Source organism: Astatotilapia calliptera, chromosome 13 (genome assembly GCF_964374335.1).
Source record: "Astatotilapia calliptera chromosome 13, fAstCal68.1, whole genome shotgun sequence".
Classification (NCBI taxonomy): Eukaryota; Metazoa; Chordata; class Actinopteri; order Cichliformes; family Cichlidae; genus Astatotilapia; species Astatotilapia calliptera.
Window position 1 is genome coordinate 26,475,209 of NC_137434.1, and position 22,809 is coordinate 26,498,017.

A 22,809-nucleotide genomic window follows, 5' to 3' on the forward strand; every position below is an offset into this window, starting at 1 on the left:
ATTTGAATAAGCAGATAAATAAATAAATGATTGCATCCACTCTATTTTTCATCATAGGATTCAGTGGTGAGTCACAGAAATATGAAAAGGTTTCAGAAGCTTTCAAATCCATTATTTGATTTTTATTAGCTTTAAGAAATATATAATATCTTTGACACAATAGGAGAACGCTCTATGAATCTATTTTGGAGGATCGCACCTTCTATTTTAAAAGTCTTGCAAGCCCAGGATTCCTTTTATACTAGAAGGCACCGGTGAAAGCACAGACTGAAATATGAGCATTGAAAATGTCACTTATAATACTTCTTCAAAAAGAGGGGAGGAATATACTAAATTCCTAATACGGTATATGAAGTTTCCTATACCTCTGTAACTCTGTGTCATATAGTTTTATATTCAGTTTATGTTATTGTTTTTCTTTGTTTTGTAGGTTTTCTTTAATATTCTTGGGTTTTTGAATTCCTTTTATTTTGCATCAAGTCCATCATCATTCTGTGTTTAGTCTTTAGGATTTGTAGTTTTTAGTTCTCACTACTTTTGTATTCTATTTTCTGTTAGTGTTCAGTTATATTTAAGCCTTTGTGCTTTCGTTTATTCCAAGCTTGTATATGTTTGTATCTTATCAATTGGTTGTCTCTATGTTACATGTTTATATGTTATGTTACTTCCTGTCTTATTTTGATAGTCATTTGTGTTTTGTTCCTTACTTTTACTTGCCCATAGTCACGTCCAAATTCGTGGGCTGCATCCTCCTGAGGACCCAGCCTTTGCGGTCTACGTGGGCCGGGTCCTCAGAAGGTCAGGTAGACCGGAAGTAAACGGCTGTGACGGTCTAGCCTTCAGATCTGCGTCACCGCTGTCTCGGTGGAGTTTAATAAACTCAGCTGTCTGCTCCTTCCTATCTAAAATATAACAGGACAGTGGTGTAAATTCTCGACCATCTCTCACTTCTGTTTAATCGGTTTTCTGTTTGATGTTTATTCAGCTGTGTGAAAACCACCCGGGGGATTAAAAAAGTTTTTTTTATCAAATCTAATCTAATGACTTTAATCTCAATCAAACCGATTTACTCACGAACAAATTAAACACTGAAAAAAGCCCAACAATAACATTTTTAGGTTGTCTAAGTGACTTATAAATTACGTTTAACCTGAGTAGCGAAAGAATGCGGTGATCTGAAAATGATGTGCCGGGAGTTGTGCCGTTCTCGGTGGCTTCAGTGACCCTCGAGCTTCCGGCTAGCTATCAAGCTGGTGGATAACAGACGTCTCCGAAGACGTTTTGCAAACATGTGATATCTTGATAAACTGAGCATATTTGAAGTTTACACAGCTACATTCTCGCCTGAAAATATGTTAAAAGTTTATTTTGTGACCCAGAAAGAGTAATAAGAGTAATTTTAAAACTTAGTACCTGTCATGATCCGGAGTCTGTGACTCCGTGTTTATGTTTTAGTTTATTATTATTATTCTGTGGTTTTGGTTACCTTGGGTGTTTGTACTCTTCTGTTTCATGGTTCATGTTCCTATGTTCTGTGTCCCCCAGTCTGTGTTAAGGTTGTGGGTTATGTCATTACGTGTATGTGTTTCCTGTTTTACTTTGAAGATCCGTGTCTGATCTCAGTGTGTTCACTTTACTTTTCCCCTGTCTCGTCAGGCCGGATTACTCCCAGCTGTGCCCTCCTTTTGTGTCTCATTCCCTCATTATCCTTCTGTGTATTTAAATCTTGTGTCTGCCTCTGTTAGTTGCTGGTTCGTCTGCGTTTCTCCCGCCGTCATCCTGTGTGGTTTTTCCCTATGTTCTTCTCGTCGTCGTCGTCGTCGTCGTCGTCTCCGTCTCCCTGTATCTCGGTTTCTTGTCTCAAAATTTCAGGTTTGTTTTTCCTTAGTTGTTCCCAGTTTAGGCTTTCTTAGTTTTAAGCTCACCCTCACCATCTCTGTTTGTGTCTACTTTTGCTAAATAAACTCACTTGCACCAGAGCTGCCGCATCTTGGGTCCTAAATAATTCACACACGGAATTGGTTGAGCCGCGCTATGAATTCTGGGATATGGTAGGCCACGAAGGACACACCGACCCATCCTTCAAATTCGGGGAAAATGAGGATGCATTTGTCGGCTGCATTTGAGTCTACGAATTTGGACAGCCTTCGTCGCATCGCTGTGACGTAATTGGCCTACAAATGCGGCCTCAGGAGGATGCAGCCCGTGAATTTGGACACCCCCTCATGTCTCATTTTCAGACTTGGTTCAGCTGTGTCTTGTTCCCCTGGTGTTTCCACTCTGTCCTAATTAACTTAGTGTATAAATAGCCATATATTTCCTCTGACCTCTGTTAGATTTTTTTTTTTTTTGTGTCCCTTGCTTGGTTGTTGTCGTCCCTCATGTTTGCTGGGTGACTTTTGATTCTGCTGTTTATATTTGTTTTTTGGATTTGTGACTGACTTCTATAATCCAACTAACTTAGGTTCAGGTTGTTTATTAAGTTTTGCATTGAAACCTCTTAATTTTTGTCCCTTTTCCACCACTTACAACACTGGTTATATTCTAGTCCATGCATTTCTAACTTCTAGCCTATACATAATTTCTTGTTATTAGCTTATTCTCAAAGCTCCCAGTGAAGTTATTCAGTTGAGTTTAAAAACCACACTGAGAGCACTAACAGGTAGTGATGGGCAGATGAAGCCCCATGAAGCACTGGAGCTTTTCATCCAATTGGTTCACCCCAACGCGAAGCTTCATGAAGCTTCATTTGCTCTAGCAGGACACCTACTGGACGTAAAAATAATAGCTGGCATGAATTTGAAGAGTGTGGCATTTTGCACACAGCCTGTAAATGTCAACAACAAAAGGAGTGTGTAAAACATGTATATTGTAGTGATGGCAGTATACTGTGTATATTTATGCTGGCAGTATGGAAAATGATTATTTGCGGCAAAGTTCGAACCGCTTCATGAACCAGTCACGTGGTACAGCCGGGCAGCGAGGCTTCGGACGTCATCATTTTCAGCTCCTCCCATAAATGAAGCAAGCCTCGATACGCGCTTCGCGGAAACGCCCCCTCCATTACTCGACACACGCTCCGAAGCCTCGATACAGAACGTCCCATCACTACTAACAGGGAGGAGGGAGAGAGATCATATTTCTCCTAAATGTCAATGCCAGATTTAATTTGTGAGTAGAAGGGATTCAAACTCTTGAATGATCAGCCCATAATATTTAGTCATAGTACATCATTCTCAAACTGCAGGCTTACTTGCAGGAGTTTCCAAAAATAAAATGGGAGGCTGAACTTTTAGCTATTGGTCTACTCTGCTGTGAAAACTATTCCTAGTTGGAGTTCAGGAAATTAGGCTTAAAACTTCTTGATTGAGTTTATAGTTAGGGCTGGGTCAAGTTGCAATAGACTGAAACTTCAGTGGGACTCTCAATGACTCTCAATTTTTATTTATTTATTTATTTAAACTCTGCATGCAATCTCTGCCACAACTGCATGTCATTACCTTTTGTCTACTCTGTCCTGTACAGAGGTATTGCTTTTCTTTCCTTTCTTTACCCCTAAGCCTCCAGTGTGTGGGAGGGAGATGACTGCTGCTACTTGAGCCTTGGTTATTTCAGAGCTATCTTGCTCCCAAGCATCATGCTGTCCTTGTGCAAAAAGGACTGTTAAATCATTGGCATTAACTCTCTAATATTGTAGGTGTTAAGGGGCTTTTTACCATAATATAAGTGTTTGTGAATCTGTGCTATATAGAAAAACTAAACTTTAGTTTATCTAGCTTCTTAACAACAGCTCCTTTTAGAGTTATGCCCTCCAATTTCATATTGACAGTTGTACATCGGTTGCTGAAACACAGCAGTGGATGGAGTTGCTAAAATCTGCAGAATCGCTCATATCACACAGTTTCACACTTTCGTTTGAGTAAGTATTAATATGAAAAGTAATGCCTACCTTGTGCCCTAAGAACAACACTTAGGAGAATCCATGTGGAAAGCTAATGGAGTTTGATTTATTGATCAAAAACATTTCAGCCAAGACAAATGCAGTAATTACTGTTACTCACCTTCTCTCCGGTTCAGCTTGGCAAAGCCGGGTCCATGGCTGCCGGATAATTGTGATGAGCTCCTGAACGATGATGGTGGCAGGTTGGATACTAGCGGACTGTGACACACCTCTGAGAATCAGAGAACACATAATTTAAAACAATAGGTGAGCATACACCTCGTCATTGTTGCAAATGTTAAACAACAATAGAGATTAATGTTCATGATTAGCTTTAAGCTGTGTAGTGTTCTCGCCATCTGACAAAACACATTCATTTAACATAATGGCCAACAGTGGAGTGGATCAGTCATGTCATGTGAGGCTACTCATACTGTCTAATTCTTATTGACTATATTAAATTGATGCCGAGTGTGGTACGATACAACATTTAGCCTTTCTTTCAATTTACAGACTCAGCAGCATCTTTCAGCTTTATCAGTTTCTCCAAGGATTACATGAATATACATAATTACATTTTTACGTTCATTTAAAAAAACACTGCAAGCATAAGTTCAAGGCAACATTTTGTCAGTTATAAGCAATAAAGAAAAGAAATATGCAGATTTTTGTGCATTCATGTCTGATAAACAGTTATTTAACAAACTAAAATGTTCAGTAATCCGCTGAAGTGACTTGAGGATTGGACTTCAGCTAAATCCTCCTGCTAGATGATCTTTGTGGCCGGGAGCCAAATATCTTAGAGAGCTTGGAGAGAGAGATATCTCTTGGTGAGATTATATAAATGAAGCATCTTAAGCTTTGTTTAGTCTAGATTTAATCAGACTTTGCCTTCCTGCTTTGATATTGGATTTCTGCCTGTTCTGGGAAATTAGACAGAAAGTTTGACTTTGCTTTCACTTTCATCATTTTAATTGTGCTTAAACAACACGGTACAGCGATTTTTGCAATGTAAAAAGTAAAGCATTAAAAATCAAGTACAAAATTACTCTGGATTATAAACAAAAGTACTGACATTAAGGATAAAAATGATCAGAAGCTAAATACAATTGAACTTTTTGATAAAGCGTAAAAGGCATTTGTGTGTTTACACAGTTTAAAGATTATTTGCATAAAATGTTTTTGTTTTTTTTTAAGATTCTACTCTGAAAGATCTACATCTGTGCACTTCATCTCCAAACAAAAGCACCTTTGTCTGGCAGCTGATAAAGGGGAGCAACTTAAAGAGAATGCATAATTATAAAAATCTACTAATGTCTCCTTGATACTTGAAAGGACTTCCACAATTGTCTACAGTCAGGTGTTCCTGTTCCTATGACAATTGATGATTTGCAATATATTTTTAGTTTTTCACCCCACCCCTTCCTGAATGAAAGTGCCATCTAGTCTATCTTTTCAATTATCAACTGAGAGAGGTGAAGCTGACAGCTGCATTTTTCATCCCCTTTCAATGTGTATGAAAAAGACACTTAGAGTCTGGACTTGAAAATTAAGGTGTAAACAGATCTTCTTTCGGTGAAACACCGAAGATTAAAACCGTATATATGTTTAGGCATACCATGGTGTTTGTGCCATTGCCTACACGAAACAAAATACCTATATAGATTTCCAAGAATGCCAAGGTTGGAAATTAATATGAAAGAGAGGTATAATGTGTACTGTTTGTGGTTTTGTGTGTCTAAAATTATGCAAAGATAAGAAATAAAGTTTTCATGAGTAAGAGATCATTTGATTCTTTAAGCGGAGAAGTTATTATGTAGTCGGTTCCCATTTCTGTGTTGCTGTCAAAGCTAATTTTGAATACAAGGTGTCCTTTAGCGGCAGTGTGTAGCGACAGTAGTGAGATGGATAGCTCACTTCCAACTAGTCACATATGGGTGCTCATACGTCACGCTTTCCTGATTTTTTTCAAACATTTATTTAAGTTAAACCAGACCATGTAGTTTTAGTTAGTTTTAAGTAAAAAAAGAAACTTGCAACACAAATGTCCAAACAGGACATTAACCACAACACCCTGCTAACTTCCAAATCTAGACCTTGTGCCTTAAAACACAACTGTTTTAATTTCTCAGGAAAAATATTGCTGCATTAAGTGCATCAAGGACTAAAAGCAAAGGTGACATTCTACATAGTGAGACAGGTATTTCACAAATAGGCAGAATGTGATGATGCAGGATGACTAGGCGTTGGTTGTATTTCCAGCAAACATATGTGATAAAGATATAATTCAAAACTGCAATAATAATAATCAGTATCTTTGAATATATTGTTCGAACTCCTATGAAACATTATAATACAAGATATTTCAGGCATTCTTGAATGTCAACATTTTAATGATTTAAAATATATTTGAAATTTCTCGTGTCCATTTAAAAAGAAATTTAAAGAGAACTTCGAGACCTTGTTCTTATTTTGTTCAGTGTCCAGTTATTCATTTATTACATATTTGAAATGCAGCTTTTTGTGGGTTGAAATTAAAGACCTTCACTGAGTTCACCTATGCACATTTAGCAACAGAAAGCACAGGATAAAGTCATAGGCTGAGGAGTGCAATGCTTCTGAAACTGGACCACATTTCCTGGTTCCACTTCTTAAAAAGGGTGACCACTGTCCGGTGTCAATACAGAGGCACTATCCCTAACGTCTATCTGACGCTGCAGAGGTGTGTCAGTCAACTTTAAGAAACCCAAAGCAAAGCTTTGTCACTTTTTGACTGCTTCAGTGACCTCGGCCACCCTGATAAGCGAGTCATCCCCATCGTCCCCTGCTCTGCTTCCACTTTGAGGATCTCCTCAATTCCTCTCACATTCTTTAAAGTATTCTTTGCAACAACTGACTATAACCTCAGTTAAGGTCAGCACCACTCTGTCCCCACTGTATACACTTTGAAAAGGAGGTTGCTTGCCCTTCTGCAGTTACCTGACGGTTTCTCAGAAGTGCCGTGATGTTGGCTGAAAGTCTTGCTCGATGGCCTACCCAAACTCCTCCTGCATCCAAGTTTTTGCTTCACGTACTGCAAGGACCTCACTCCAACTGTCCTTTTTGTACCTGTCAGCTGCCTCCTGAGTGTCACAACCTAACTAAGCCCAATAGAACTTCTTCTTCTGCTGTTTCACACTCATGTATATGAAGCTAAACCTGTGGATTGATAAATGTTGTAATTTTTCCAAATTGGATTCTAATGGTTGTAATACCTTTTAAGGGCTTCTCTTAAGAAAACTTAAGTTTAACTAACTTTAACTATTAGGTCTACACTCACTCAATCATAACATTTTATAGGTCCAGTAGCTGGTGTTGTTAGCTGTGAAGCTGCATAGACAATCACAGAATTGTGCATAATGAATTAAGCTGGCTCTGAACACTTACTGCTTACTCAACTGGAGCTCAGTTTCTCATGGAAGAGTTAAGACATAAAACAGAGACCACACAGTACAATTAAATTCTCTGGTACTCATTATACTCACGTTTTTGGTTATTTCTTTCCAGATTTATGTTTCCAGCCTTAGCATATTTTTAACACCATGTAGAAGCAGACAGTGTAGGCTCTCAGAGGACTGGGTGTTAGGGCTAGTAATGGAGTGCTAGCTTGACAGGCCTCAGCCTAAATAGTGATATTGTGAATCATTAGCCCTGACAGCTCTTATAATCATAACTCCTGTGACTTTGAGAGTGCTATAAAAAGAGAACCCCTCCCAGTGCTCTGCACGCCCATGGCATGTATGAAATAAATATATATCCAAAAGAATGAACTTTACACACATTCTCTCATGCATCCTGCCATCGTGTTGTGTCACCAAATAGAGTCAACTTTACTCTGTCAGTGAAATAGCAGAAGCATTTATGAGTGGCTTCACCTAAATGAACAAGAGCTGTCAGATTTATTGGTATGGAGCTCCTTAATGATACTGGACTCTCAATACAGTGGTGCTTAATGTCTAACTGACTTTATTTTCTAGCCAGTAATGCCGAGCAAAAAATATTAGAGCCTCAAACTCAAATCTTCCTCAATCCTCCAATAAGAAGGTGCCAGTTAAGCTCACTGGGATGAGGAGGCAGATTCGAGTCCGACCTGTGGCCCTTTGCCGCATGTCATTCCCTCTGCTTTCCTGTCACTCTTCACTGTACCCTTTCAAATAAAGCTGTAAAAAGGCAAAAAATAGGTTTTTAAATAAATCCTCCAACAAAAATTGTAAGTACTTATTGCAAATACAACAGTTTGTTTCAGTAATACATACCAGGAAGTTAATCACAGGATACCAAAAGTATACAAAGAAAAAGCAAAGTATTTCTGGGGATAACATTTAATCATTTGGCATATTATTTATTTCGGATTTTGCAATGCCAGGCTGGCTTGGATTGCTTAGGGGCAGATGTTGAAAAAATTACTAGGTGATAAATTATTATACAGATAATAGTGGAGTCTCTGGATCACTGTGAATTATGTGCACCAGAGACCATTTTGCAGTAACATCACACCGGCAGCAATGCCCATTACGATGTTTATATTTCTATTTGTGAGCACCTAGGGACTACTTGTATTGACAAATCTGTCCAAAGAGAGAAAGACAGACTTCTAAACACCTGTTGAAGTACTTAAATCCATCCCTGTGGTACTTCCCACTACAGTTGGGATCTCAGGACTGCATTTTTTCATGATGGCGCGCTTACACAGACCCAATTAAGTATGTGTGTCTTCAGTTGTGTTTTAATTAAAAATAAGCTTCGTAATGTCACGTTTTTGCTAGTGTATATAGGTAGCAGAATGGGGCATTTCATCGGGGAGATCTCTCTTCTGCTCTGACTTGCGTGCCTTCATTCCAGCATGTATCTCTGGCTTGAGACAGGAGCCTGCCTATTGAATAGCTCCTGAGCTGCGACTGAATGCTAAAAAAAATGTTTCCAGTCCTGCCTTGTTATAAACACCTCTGGCATGCTGGTATTGTTTGAAACGGATGCTTATCCACTCAGAAACTGCCGGTCAGTAGCTCAGTTCACTGTCAAACACAGTATCCAGGGCAAGTCATATCTTGCAAAGTGTATTACATCTCTCTTTCTTTTTTTTAAAGAGGCAACATGAGTAGATTTATTTTCAAATACCTAATAATGACACATAATGTCTTAATGCTGATGTTAAGTAGAGTTATATTTGAGGCTGGATATTGTGTTAGACTGTGTTACATTGCTGTTTCTATTGATCGTGTAACACCTTCAGAAATACAGTCACTACTCGCTGACACAAATTTCAGTTTAGCCAGTCATATGGCTCAAAGCATGTAGGCATGTAGACATGTTCAAGACCACCTACTGAAGTTCAAACCGAGGATCTGAATAGGAAAGAAAGGTGATTTTTGTGACTTTGAATATGCCATGGTTATTGGTGACAGATGTGCTCTGAGTATTTCAGAAACTGCTTTGATTTTCCTACACAACCATCTCTTGAGTTCTTGAGACCTTACTCTAGATGAAAATGACTTGTTGTGTGAGAGGAGAAAGCCCAGACTGCTTCAAACTGACAGAAATCCAACAGAGAATCAAATGAAATCGATTGTTATATCCAAGGTATGAAAAAAAGCATGTTTGAATGAACACATCAAACACTGAAGCAGATGGGCTACAGCAGCAGAAGACCACACTGGGTTGCATTCCTGATGGGAAACTGAGGCTACACAAAGAATTTAGTGTAAACAACATGGATCCATGTATCACCGTAGTGGTAAAACGGTGGGGGGAATATTTTCTTGGTATACTTTAGTACCAGTTGGGTATCGTTTTAATGAGTACTGTTGTGTAACCATGTCCATCCCTTTATGACCATATACCCATCTTCTGATGGCTGCTTCCAGCAGGAAAACATTTAATCTAACTCTTAAACTGTCTTCTTGAACATGAGAGTGAGTTCACTGTACAGAAATGGTTTTCACTGTCACCAGATTTCAGTCCAGTAGAGCAATTTTAGAATGTGCTGGATTGCAATAATTGCATTATAGTTGTGCCGCTGACAAATCTGTGGCAGCTGTGGGATGTGTCACATAATAACTTGTACATGTTGACGTGTACAATAAAGCCAACCGGAGTTCTTTGAGTTCGGGAAGATGTTTCACCACTCATCCTACACACGTCTTCAATTCTAAAAAAAAATGAACCACAATCACTGAGGAATTTTCGCAGTTCATTCTTTAAGAGTAACAGATAAAAATAAGTTCACAGAGACAATGTTTTTCTTTAGTATGCAAATATAAGGTTCTGGAAATTCTGGTTACAAATAAAATAAAACAGAGACCAGAGAGAAATCAAAGAAGAAAAAGGAAAAGAAATATGTAGAAATGCGCTACGCATTAAATCTCCACTGGGCTCCTGCACTGAGCAGAAACTGTGGCTTCCTCCCCTGGTGGGAGGGCCTGACCCCTGTGTATGGTGCAGAATTCTAACAATATCAAAGCATCTTTGTGCTCATTGCAGGAATATTTAGGGAACAAGACAGGTAGAAGTCTTTCATGCTGCTGCAAAACCTTGTGTTCGCTCATGCATGTCCTAGGTACAATCCTTGGCACATTCGCATATAATTTAGGCCAAGGGCAAAGAAAAAAGTAGCAGCTCGGTGAAGCATATTTTCTGACCAAATTTAGATTCAATAAGATTTTGGCAGCATATCAAGAGAGCTGTCTACATTACGAAAATGTTTTCAAGTGAGAAACAGACCTTTACTTGAGATGTGCAGGTGACTGTAATCCTTTGAGTACCAGAGGAGCAATACTCTGCATACACGTTTAACTTCCATCCCATCTGCAGTGACAGAAAACTGAAACCCCTGGTTCCTCAGTGCCGGAAAGGTTACAGAATACGGCAAAACAATGCAAAACGTCACAGACTTCAATTACTGATAAAATATTGGACTCCCAACTACTCACGTAATGCGGCATAGAAATCAAAAGGAACATACTAAAAAAACAAAAACAAGTCATTGCTGGCCGAGCTTGTTGATGGTTCCTGTTTTGCATTTTTGAAATACTGAATATTCAGCTCATCACATTAAGTCTGTCATTTGCTGGAATAACTGGGAGCTACTAGTTAATGATATATGCGTGAAGAGGAAGCCTTTTTTTGTCACAGCATGACATTTTTTATTATTATCGTTTTGCAAGTTTTTAGTATTTCCCATTTGAGAAAATAACCAAGAGGCTAATTCCAAAAACTGGATTTTACCAGCAGATAAATTTACAACAGTGCAAAGACAGCACAGCGTGGACTTCTCTTAAGCTGTTGCTATACACCTGAAGCCATTTCATCTTTGTACATTTGTGCGTTAAAGACAGATTGGGTGCATAACTTATATGACAGTTACACCAACTGCCTTAACCTCCATATTTAACTCCATACTTCATTATGGCTTCATGCTACTGCCTCTACCCTGAGGAGTTTATAGAACTATCAACAAAAGATTTTATTTTACAGCGTTCATCTGCCTTTCTTTCTTGTGTCTCATTGTATTGGTTCCTGAACTAGTAATGCACAAGTAGATTAGTCCATATACTAATGATCAGCACTTTTATAGTTGGCAGGGATTCATCGTTACACACAAATACATTTTTAGTAAGGTCTGTTGACACAGGAGAGGATATAAGACTTCCTGTTGGGAGGACATACTTCAAAACTTGATAATATTAGTAATTTCCTAAATTTGGGATAAATTAAGTATATCCCCCTTTAAAAACCAATCCTCAAAGGGTTAATGCTTATTTTGGTTACCACTGACCTTTTCCTGTTTTTTTTAACAAAGTGCACAATATATGTTAGTAGAGATTTAAAACTTTAAAATTCCATTCAATAAGATTCAATGTCTGAAGGTTCACTTAATTTTTTGAGCATGTGAACACAATGTAAACATGTGGATAGACAAAGGAAGTACAACAACAAAAGGAACAAGCGCAAGGAAAATCTTTGGAATATACACTCACCAATCACTGCTAGTATCAGTTTGGACCCCACTTTGCCTTCAGAACTACTTTAACTTTCATGGTATTGATTCAACAAGGTACTGGAAGCATTACTCTGAGAGTTCGGATCATATTGACAAATTTAGTGAGCCTGTGCACATTATAGCCTTAGTTTTCCTTTTCTTAGCACTTGGCACTCGCTGTGGTCTTCTGCGGCTGCTGTAGTTCTTCAGGGTTCGACATGTTGTGCGTTTACAGATAATCTTCTGCACACCTTTGTAACAGTGGTTATTTGAGTTGCTTTTGGCCTCCTATCAGCTTGTCAGTCTGGCTATTCTGCTCTGATCTTTGGCATCATCATGGCATTTTGGCTCAGAGAAGTGCTGCTCATTGGATATTTTTTTATTAGCAATTAGCAATTAGCAATTTCTGAAATCTTCAAACCAAGTCTGTCTGGCATCAGCAACAATTTCACATTCAAAGTCACTTAAATCGTATTTCTTCAACCATCTTGATGCTCGGTTTGGACGTTCACCAGCAGCTGAACAGGGGTACCAGACAAAGGGACCGGTTAGTGTACCTATATCATTAAAATTAAATGGGCTGTAGCAAGCAGTGACCCTAGAACTAGGAAAAGTAAACATGGAAACCAGAAGCCAACGAATACACCAAAAAGCCAACAACATGACAGGATGCAACATTGATGCAACAATAACTGTTATATTTTCTTTTATTTATGAAGAAAAAATTAATTTTGCATGTATTTGTAATTATTTAAGTGTTGCTGCGAAATCTCATTTTCTACACATTAAACTTGAACTGAATTAGGTTACTGATCATATTCTTATATGATTTTTCCTAAATGAAACAATGTTTGCTACTCATTATCTCATCTCAGAGAGACGCATTTATAACCGTGGCTGTCTGCGCCACTGACAGATTTTATGATTATTACAAACAATTCTCTGCTTGCTTCTGGAAGAAGGATTAGTATGCATGAGAGGGAAGGATGAAAACAATTCAAATGAGATGATGCTAGATTTTAATCAGTGAGAAATATTTATGTCACCAGCTAATTATTATTATGTAAAATGCATAAGTTTTAGCCTATTCATAATTTGGGGTCACAGTAGTTACAGTGGGAGTTTTCTCAGCTGTTTGGTGTAGATTTTTGTCTTTGAATTTTTGCCAGCTGCTGGGATGCTATTCTCAAACTGATTATATAGTGAAGTAACATAAAATGAATGGAACTGAAAGTTTCAGTACTCTGACGGTGCACACTCATCTTTCTCTGCTATTTCTTCAGCCTCGTTTACTGAATCGTTAAATTGCTTGTCAGATATACATTTCTCTTACATCTCAAAGTTTTAGCTTTGACTCAGCTTTATCCCAAGGTGTTCAATATCAGATTATGTTTTGGCATTTCAACCGCTCTCACATTTGCCACGATGCTGCATCTAATCTAATTACAGTGGCAGCTCTGAGTGTGGTAGGTTGCAGAAGATGATTTGCAGTCCAAAGGAATGTGAGGATGACAAAGCATACATGTGGCAAGCTAAATTATTTCTGAATTATGAATACATTACGTTGTCCCTGTTCTTCGTAAAATATGCATGTTAGAGATGACATTCAGCTGTCAGCGACATCCATTAAATCAACCTAAAGTTAATGCATTACAGTCAGGGCAGGTGTAATAAATGACCGGTAAACAATGTACGGTACGTGCAGAATAAATACGTACAACACCAAACACAGAAGGAATACTGCATGCTTACTAATTAAAACTAACAAGTAGAAGTATTATAACAGTACATTATAAATAATAAACTATGACCCAGAAGTACTGTAGAAAGGCTTTTATGTAACTGAGGAGTTCCACATTCTAATTTCTGTGAAGAAATGCATGTAGGTACAACATGTCTATCAGCTAATGAGAGAGATACAGTGCATGAGCTCAGACTTGGAGCAGAATGTCACAGCTGCGTTGGTACAAGGGTAGTATTTTTACAAAAACTGTGAAAATCTTGTTTTTGGGGTCAAGTTGTCAGGGTGTGACTTGGCAGTGTAGCAAAATAGAAATAGACCTTTGTAACATGGGGTTATTATTTGGGGTTAACCCAATTTCTTTTTTCCTAATCCTAACCACAAGCTTAACAAAGAGCAAGTTAAAACAAAAAGAGAGACTTCTTTTTGTTTGTTTGTTTTTTAAATATAATGTGGAGGCCTACATATTTACCCTTCAACGATGTTTTAAGTGAAAAAACTATATCGCAAAACTATCAAGGTCCAACAAACAAAGCCAGTGTCCTTGGAGAAAGGATTTTTACTCACGAACAATCTTCCAATCTTCCAATCTTCTTATGAGAACTTTTCTGTTTTTTGCTGTCTTCATTACCATGTCTAATATCCTTTTGTGCAAAGATTGATTTTACGTCCAAATTAAATAAGAATGCACTGAAATTCCTTTTCTTGCTCTAAATGTCACATGATGAGTCTGCATATTTGATTTCACGCAAATTTGATGCAAGATGGCCTTCCTGACACACATCCCTCCCCCGCTGGGAGTGCTCACAAGAATATTTGCTTGTAAGCTGAATGTATTAACCATGACACTATGGAGCCACTCCGCTCATAGCTAATGATGGGATTTTAAATCTGGCTAATCAAACTTTTGAGATCCTTGAGAGTTTTAGAAATCTGAAAAGAATACATCTGGCCCTGAGTTAGGTTTAACATCACTTTATTCTTCTAGTATGTTGGGATTCTCACACTTTGCTCAAGTGATTCTTTACAGCAAGGTTTAAATCTTCAACCAGTAAATTGAAGTTCTCTTCTTATACAAACTAGGACCCACAACAATGCGGTGACCGAACACAATGATCTTAGCAGAGTTTGACAGATTCTTGGACCAGCTACACATGATCTACAGTGATGACAGGACCCTGTGATAAATGAGCGTGTGTTTAGGGAGCCAGAGATTCAGGGGCATTGGCCTTGAGCAAATATCAGTGTGTCACAAACTCAGATGGATGGACCGCACAGGACTGTCAGTTTTATCACTTAACTACTTGTCTCTGGGTTAATAAATCCTGATTCTTGACTGACAGCTCCAAGTTTACTCTGAAGGGTGCCGCCGCCGTAACGTGGCCTTGACTTCATCAACTCACATTCATGACTCGCCTTCTCTGAACACACATTTTCATAAATGACACTAAAGAAGAAATATGACAAGGGGTTCTCCTTAGCTTCCTCTCACTTTTCTCATCTCTGCTGTCACAAACCAGTGTCTCATGAATCATTCATCACCATCACATCAAAGGCGTAAAGAAATGCACAACACTTTCCTCACTAATGAAATTTGCAGGTTTATGTTTATATCAAAACAGTGAAAAGTAAAAATTTTATCTGGATATTCTATGTGAAATGGACAGTCTGAAATCAAATCGAATCTTGAAGGAAAATCACATATCCAGCATTTCATTAATTACCCACTTTGTCTAGTGTAAATCTCTTTAAAGCTCATTCGACAAAAATCCCTAGTTTTGAATTTGAGCTAAACTTTCACACTCATATTCACGCCTACAGCCAATTTGGCATCACCAGTTAATGTAATGTGCGTGTCTTTGTACTGTGGGAAGAAGTCATGGTATCTAGACAGAACCCACACAGGGATGGGGAGAACATCAACATTCACAGTGATGGGGGACAGCCGGGCTGTAGATTCAAACCCAGGACCTTTTGGCTGTGATGCCACATTGCTAATCACTGTCTTGATGTGTTGGACCTATGATGTACTGGTCATCTGCCTAGGGTGTTATTTGATGCCCATTCTGGGAACCCATCAGCTTACATCTTTCTGAGGACTAGGGTGAGAAATTAACATCATAAAATGTGAAAATGTAACATCCAGTGACAAAATAATTACTTCTGATTTTCATTTTATGAATGGAATATACTAACCACTTAAATATTTTACTGGAATTTGGCTTGTGGCAGGTGCTAATTTACCCAGCTCATGCAATTTTCAACCAAATTTAATCATCTTGAGAGTACTGAATAGATTTTATTTTCCAAAATGTGTTTAAAAAACAGACACACACTCTATAGTGTTCGAGGGTTTTTGGTTAAAATCAGTTTTTCATATTTGAACATTAGACTATGTTATGAGCACATAAATGTGCTGTGTCAGAAAATGCATCTTCAGTCTGTTTGTGAACAAAAGAATGTCGGCTTGACCAAACTGTACTTCCTCTTGTGGCCACTTGAGGCTGGCTCCAAAAGTGAGTCAAACCTCATACACTAACTTGAACAACTTGTGCAACTTGAAACAAGGCAACATTTTGAGAAAATAACTCAAAATTTCGGGTTAGCCATTAGAAAATCAGGAAACTCCATAAAATATGTAAATTGGGTAGTGACTGTATCAGTGAGCTAATAATATATATTAAACATGAATACATTGCTGCTATGCTGATAATAAGAACAAGCGATTCAGCTAGTGATATAAAGATTTCATCATTTTTAAAACCCCGCAGAGAGTACTCAAAAGTTGATTCATTCATGACCAGCTGCTTTAGCACCGGTAGCTTAGCTCAAGCACTGATGGTAAACTTTCAGCTCCTGCTTCCAGGTAACAAGGAAATGACATACCTTCACAGAGCTTCCTGATTGGCTGAGCTCACTCTGAGAATGATTGCAGATTAGATGGTGATCCATGAGATGAATCCTCTTGTTCATATTATTCCCAGGTTATTTTAATTTATTTAATAGAAAAGCAATATTTGGTTTTCCTGTATCGATACAATATTGCCAAGCAATTATTGTAGTTAAAGTAGAAGGTGGCTGAAATACTGAAGGTTCACATAGCAGTTTCACGTTAATATGACTGTTTCAGTTCCTGCAATTTAAGTTCATTTTGCATTTGTTTTTTTAAATTATGTACATATATTTTCCTAATTTCTTCTACTGGCATAAATATCCGTGCTTGAGATTAATGTCAGTCTTCTATAAGCTTTAGCCTCCGTGCCTTTGATCATGTTTACGTTTATTAGGCTGAAATATCCTCAGATTTTTGTTTTTTACCCTGTCTGAAAATAAGGTGATCTATTTAAGGTCACTGGAAACTTTTCTTGTTCTATTGTGTTTTCCCCAGAATCTCCACAAGTGCCTGCACGACATTAACTATAAAAGGAAACTGAACTTAAAGAAGACAACACTTCCTTGTGCTTTTTTGTTTTTACGAGATGCAGCACCTACTGCCAGTTAAGTACCGTATATATGTTTCAGTTTGGAAACCTCTCTTCTTGGTTATTAGTATGTGTGAAAGACTGGTGATTCATGCATTATGTAAACATTTTTTAGCCATCATGTGTGCATTCACAGGCACATCTCTTATTAGCATTCCTTTGCTCTGCTTTCATCATGTTCACACATCCTCTTGTCAGAGGATGCACACGTTTCACACATCAGCGCATGCATGCTCCTACGCACAGACACACAGGTTAGAAGAGAAGTGGTATTATCTGTCATTAGGCCCCGGGTGAAACACACATTTCACAGAGTCCAAAATCAGCTGAGTGAAGAGATAATGATCCCACGTTGCACTTTAGAGACAAGTAGAAGAAGAGAGAGAGAGAAAAACATCCCTCGCACCTCTTTTAGGTGTCTAAAGTCTTGTGTGAACAGACACAGCAGTCTGGACGCGTGCTTTGTCTCGTCATTAGCGGTCTGTGTTTGTCAGCATGTGAATTTGGAGGAACGTGGTGTAGATAATTGGAGGAGATAAGTAGTTCTGTGCATTCAGCTGGATGTGCCAGGTTCACACAACCTATGCGGGACCATTTTGGAGCGGAAAAACGTGTCTTTGAAGCACGGTGTAACAGAGGAAGGCTGTGGTTGAAAAAGAACCTAAGCTTTTAATTTTATAGATGACAGAGAAATAAATAAATAAAGCATATTCGTGGTAAGATCATAGCTATAGTAATAACCACATCATTATGCAGCAATATAATGGGAAAGTTTTGCTTAAAATTTTCTTATATATACTGTAGGGAAGGATCATGGGTTGGCTTTCTTAAGCACTCTAAGGTTTTTTGCTGTCATTGTTAAAAAATTCACTCTCGTTGGTTACGGCAGACTTGTAACCTGCGAGTAAAAAGAACCACTTTGACTGTTGGTTTGAAATGAGAAACAAACGGTTATTGAAAGTTGGATGTGAATTTAATGAATGCCTCATAATTAATGAGAAGAGAGTCATTTTTATTGTACAATGGCCTGTGGAGACACGGAAAATGTGTTTAGGTGAGTGGCCTTTTATCATCCAAACAAGATGTCGTTTAATCTGTAGTCAAAAATCAACCACTGTTGTCTTTCTTCAGGTGAGACTGGGGAGACTTGGAACAGGATATCTAGTCACGCTGGGATGTGAATGATTCTGATAAGATGTTAACAGTTAGGTGCAGTGTTAGTGAGATATTAGCTATATCAGCTTCATCTTTCCTCCTTCCTCAGAGTTTTCGTTATCAGCTGTCTTTACTTTGCTGTTCCTACAGCCACAACTTCATTAGGGAGCTTGGTGATCCTGGACAAATCCCACCACTAAATTGCATCTGCGCTTTCTATGATCTGCAGAAAATAACTGTACAAACAGTCAAGGGCACCAACTGAGCAGCTGTTTTAGTTCATCAGGAGCAAATTACAAACAGATTGTGAACACAAATTGATTGAAACACACTGGAGGGAAAAAAAAGTTCTTCTTTGTGGTTCTTTGGTCCAGAGGGATGACTTAAAATTGTAAACTATTCCTCAATCAATGTATATCAGTGTACACAGCCCTAAAACCCTAAGAATGTTAAAACTGGACACTTATGCTAATTCTTAATACATTAAATTACCAGTGGGTGTATGTCCATTGTTAGCATCTTTCAAATTATTCTGTAGGACATGACTGATTGAAGCAAAGCTTCCATGTGTGCAGACCATCACAAAGTCGCTTCCACACAGGTAGCGATTCAATTTTTTTCACATCACTATGAAGCTGACAATTGGTTACTAACGCACATTCCAGGTTCCAGTTGCCTAGGTAACCCTCTAATGCTCTTCTGTCATGTGTCAATCACTCGTATCTTGTGCTCTTAATTTAGTTACTTTAATTGCTTACCTCAGAGTTGGGCATAGAATGTCACTGATTTTCATCCGCGTTTGGTCATCACGCCAGTTCACACAACACTTCCCATGTGGGTACACTTTAATACCCACTTTTTTTTTTTTACTGGTATCATTTGGAATTCATAAGATGGGATATGGCTAATATCAAAGAACTTCCTACAACATTAATGATTATAACCTGAGATAATTCATGTATTCTCTTGAAATCTTTGCTGGCACCCACTAATCAGAACACCTGCTGTTGTTGATGTTGAGCCTTTTCATTCGTTAGAAGTCTTCATAGGGCAAACAGGCTGCCCATCACAGACCTGTCTGAAGCCTGAATTGTCATGTCACAGAAATGTTTGTCCAGCCATCCACCTGCTGCTTCTCCCAAAAGAACATTGCTGCTTCAGTACTTTTGGGAGAAGCAGCGGGTGGACGGCAGGGTCACTGTGACCAGCTGCAGAAACAGAAGCATCTGCCCTCTTGTGACGGTTTTACCTCCTTTGTTCACTCTGACAAATAGCTTGAGTCAGACCTTGCCTATGGCACTGGCTCAGCACTAACACAAAGTCAAATAAAATGTGGAGAGAGGTCTGGGCACTGGAGATTATTAAGTGGATGATGTACTGTATGTTTGCTTTCTGAGAGTGCAGAAATGGGTTACAAGTACGCCTTATTGATTTGAGAGTGACCGCTGCATTTTCTTTTGTTTTAGTTATAGTTTCTGGTAGGCACTTTGTTCAGCCCAAACCATTTCCTCCAAGGCAGAGAAATCTCTTTATCTCTTTTTTTCACTCTTTCAAAGCCCATAATATCAGCACATCTCCGTGTCCAGCGGCTGTTGTCTGTCAAGGGGAATATAAGCCTGACGTAGTAATATCTACCATTTATCTGCCTGTCCAATGCTGCCTCCACCGAATGAAGCCTGTGGTGTTTCTGAAAAGCTTAATAAATCGTATTTGTTCAGGCATGTTGACTCAAAATACAGTTTAATACACCATCACCTCTAGGAGAGGAGAAATTTGCCCACTTCATTCCACTGTGTTAGCAGCTTTGTCACTGATACACCAGTGTGTGGCACATGCAAACAACTCAGATGTAAAGTGATCCCTCTGTTAACATTTCCATCAAAACAGTGTGTGATCTGGATCCCAGTGGTGTAGTGGGATTATGTGACACAAGCATTTTGGGATATATTTCACTTTGTGAGGGCAGGATACTTTGATTCATGCCTACGGTTGATCTTTTATGCTTTGCTAAATCATCAGCAATTGTGCTTCAAAAGTTCCAAATCAGAAAAAACACATGGCAACTGATTTAAAACAAAAAAAGGGAGAAATAAATCAAAAGAAACGTGTTACTGCAAAAGAATTTGCAAAACACAAACAGGGAGAAAAAGATGAAAATAGTAGAACTTAGTGAATTTAGTCTGAAGTTTACGTTTTCAGAAACAAACAGGCCTTTTTTCTCACACTCTGAGCATTTTGATATCTACATTCTACTAAGGAAATAAATGAAGAATTATTAAAGTAAAAAACAACAACTTATTTTATCTTTTTTCCCTGGTTCACAATGTTCATGCTTCTAAAGTATGCAGCTTCACTGGAGCAGGTGCCTTGCTCAAGGGCAACTGCTTAATAAGGTTTGGGAGAAGAAATTGTTTCTTGTTCGCTTTTCCCAACCCCATGCTTCATGCACTGGTTCCCAGTGCCTTCTTTTAACTGAAACAAAATCAATGAAAAGATTTGAGTGCATTTTCCCAAATCCAGATATTGTTTTTGTAAAAAGCATGTAAAACAGCAAAGTTAGTTTTTATGGATGACACACAGAATGCAAAATATCTGAGAGCTCAAAAACTCCAACTCCAAGGCAAATGAGCTACTTGTATTAATGCAAACTGCAAAACAACTTTACATGACATCTCATTCTACTCACCAGCTTTCACTGCCCCATACAAGCTGAATAATATAAGGGCGACATGTGCATTAATTCCCAGGACTGTTTTACTCCAGAGATCCATGACGAAGTGAAACGATGCTGAAGAAAAGCACGGGGAAGGAGGGAGACAGTCTGCCTCTCCACTCCTCTTTACTTCAGTCCTCCAGACTCTCTCACTCCCCAGATCCCTGATGAATTTTTTTGCTTCTGCGTCCAACGTGCTTACCAACATCCGCCTGGCTCCAAAGAGATAGCACCAGAAGCAAGGCTGCTCTCTGTTTGGCTGCACTCTGCAGAGTGAGGGGAAAGAAGTAAGTGAGGGAGAGAGGCACACAGTCAGAGAGAGAGAGAGCGAAAGAGAAAAGAGAGAGAGAGAGAGAGAGAGGAGTGAGAAAGCTTTCATTATGTCACAGCGCCAAAGCAAGGTACTTTAGTCATTAAGAGGACTTAAAGAAATTCTAGTGTGCTTGAATCCTTTGGTGGAAAACTATGGAAAACCCACTGCAGGCTGGGCTATTGTGTTCCAGCAACATTTGAGAAAAAGAGTCATCTTAGGTCCCACTGGGCTCGGGGCTCCTGCTCACGGTCTGTTTGTAATCCAACAGTTCGGGTCCAGTGGTCAGTGACGGGATCCCCAGCACAGTTACTCAGTCACTGCAAATCAGCCAAAGCAGCACAGTGAAGGATGATACAGGAATTTAAAGGATGACTTCAAATTAAAGGTCTGATTCTCAGCGCTGTTACTTTAATCTTTACTCTGAGCGAAATCTAGATCCAGAAACTGTCCCAAAAATACATGAAAATATTTTTATGGCAATAAATGCAACATATGCACCATAAACTGGTTAAAATAAGGTCAATGCACAAATATATAACCACTTTGAACATACAAGCTAATCACCATCTGTATTATTTTCCAAGTATTTTAGTCAATCAGCTTTAATCAATGAAGAATTATAATTATAATGAGTTTACGGCCTCTTGTAATCACATCCAAAGATTTTAGCACTACACTGGCTTTGGTTTGACAGTATAAATTCCTGCTGGCAATGAACGCTTCATAGCATGAAAACAGAAGTCCTTTTAATTAGGTCTGAAGTTGTAATTTGCAAGTATTTATATACACCAGTCCGAACTCCTCCAACATCCAGAACAATTTATTCTCTGCTCATGGAAGCTAGAAATCAAAATCTAGGCTTCAAATTTTCTTCATCTCTATATTCATTTGATACATTCGAGTCCAAGCATGGGAAAATCTAAACTCCAACCAATTATAAACAGATATAAATATTTATTGCTTCTAAAATGTATATGGCAATATGGCAACAGCTTTAAAATAGTAATAAAAAAAACTGCCAAATCGAAACAATGCTCTTGGATTGTGACAGAAAGCCTCAGGTATTGTTTTTTTTTCTTCTCGCCACCTCCAGTCTTTGTACTCAAACAAAAAGACAAGAAAAACAGGCCTGATAAAACACCACCTGTCTTAAAAAATACTCTTTATTGTTCACTTGAAAAGTCCGACATTGCTGCGCAGTCATCTGTCATTTGAAACCAACACATAATGAGGAGGTGAGAGAAGTAATTTCTCTGTCTAAATTGGGTTTTCACACGTTGATGTGAATACTGTGTAAATAGCTCACTTCTTCTGAATGAAGAAGTAGATAATACGGCGGTCTTTGTGGCATTATCACAGTTAATATAACTATTCCTGGATCACGTCGCTGTGCTTGTTTTATCTGCCATGATGGCTTACCATGCAGCCACTCAGGAATGTGAGTGAGG

General features: G+C 38.5%; 1 protein-coding gene and 1 long non-coding RNA gene across 2 annotated transcripts in view; one reads left to right on the top strand and one right to left on the bottom strand.

The window, feature by feature from the left end:
- Positions 1–21,318, bottom strand: part of LOC113034749 (contactin-associated protein-like 4) — an 81,057-nt gene extending 59,739 nt beyond the window's left edge. Inside the window, exons 1-2 of the mRNA XM_026189729.2 lie at positions 21,022–21,318; positions 4,062–4,172 (exon numbers count right to left, since the gene is read on the bottom strand). Coding sequence (XP_026045514.2) covers positions 4,062–4,172; positions 21,022–21,256 — 346 coding nt within the window. The 5' untranslated portion in view covers positions 21,257–21,318. The remainder of the gene's footprint in view (positions 1–4,061; positions 4,173–21,021) is intronic.
- On the top strand, positions 1,421–5,940 carry LOC113034750 (uncharacterized). The gene is made up of 3 exons (XR_003274233.2): positions 1,421–1,872; positions 4,078–4,207; positions 5,138–5,940. It is a non-coding gene; the product is annotated as an uncharacterized LOC113034750 (long non-coding RNA).
- Positions 21,319–22,809: the final 1,491 nt, after the last annotated feature.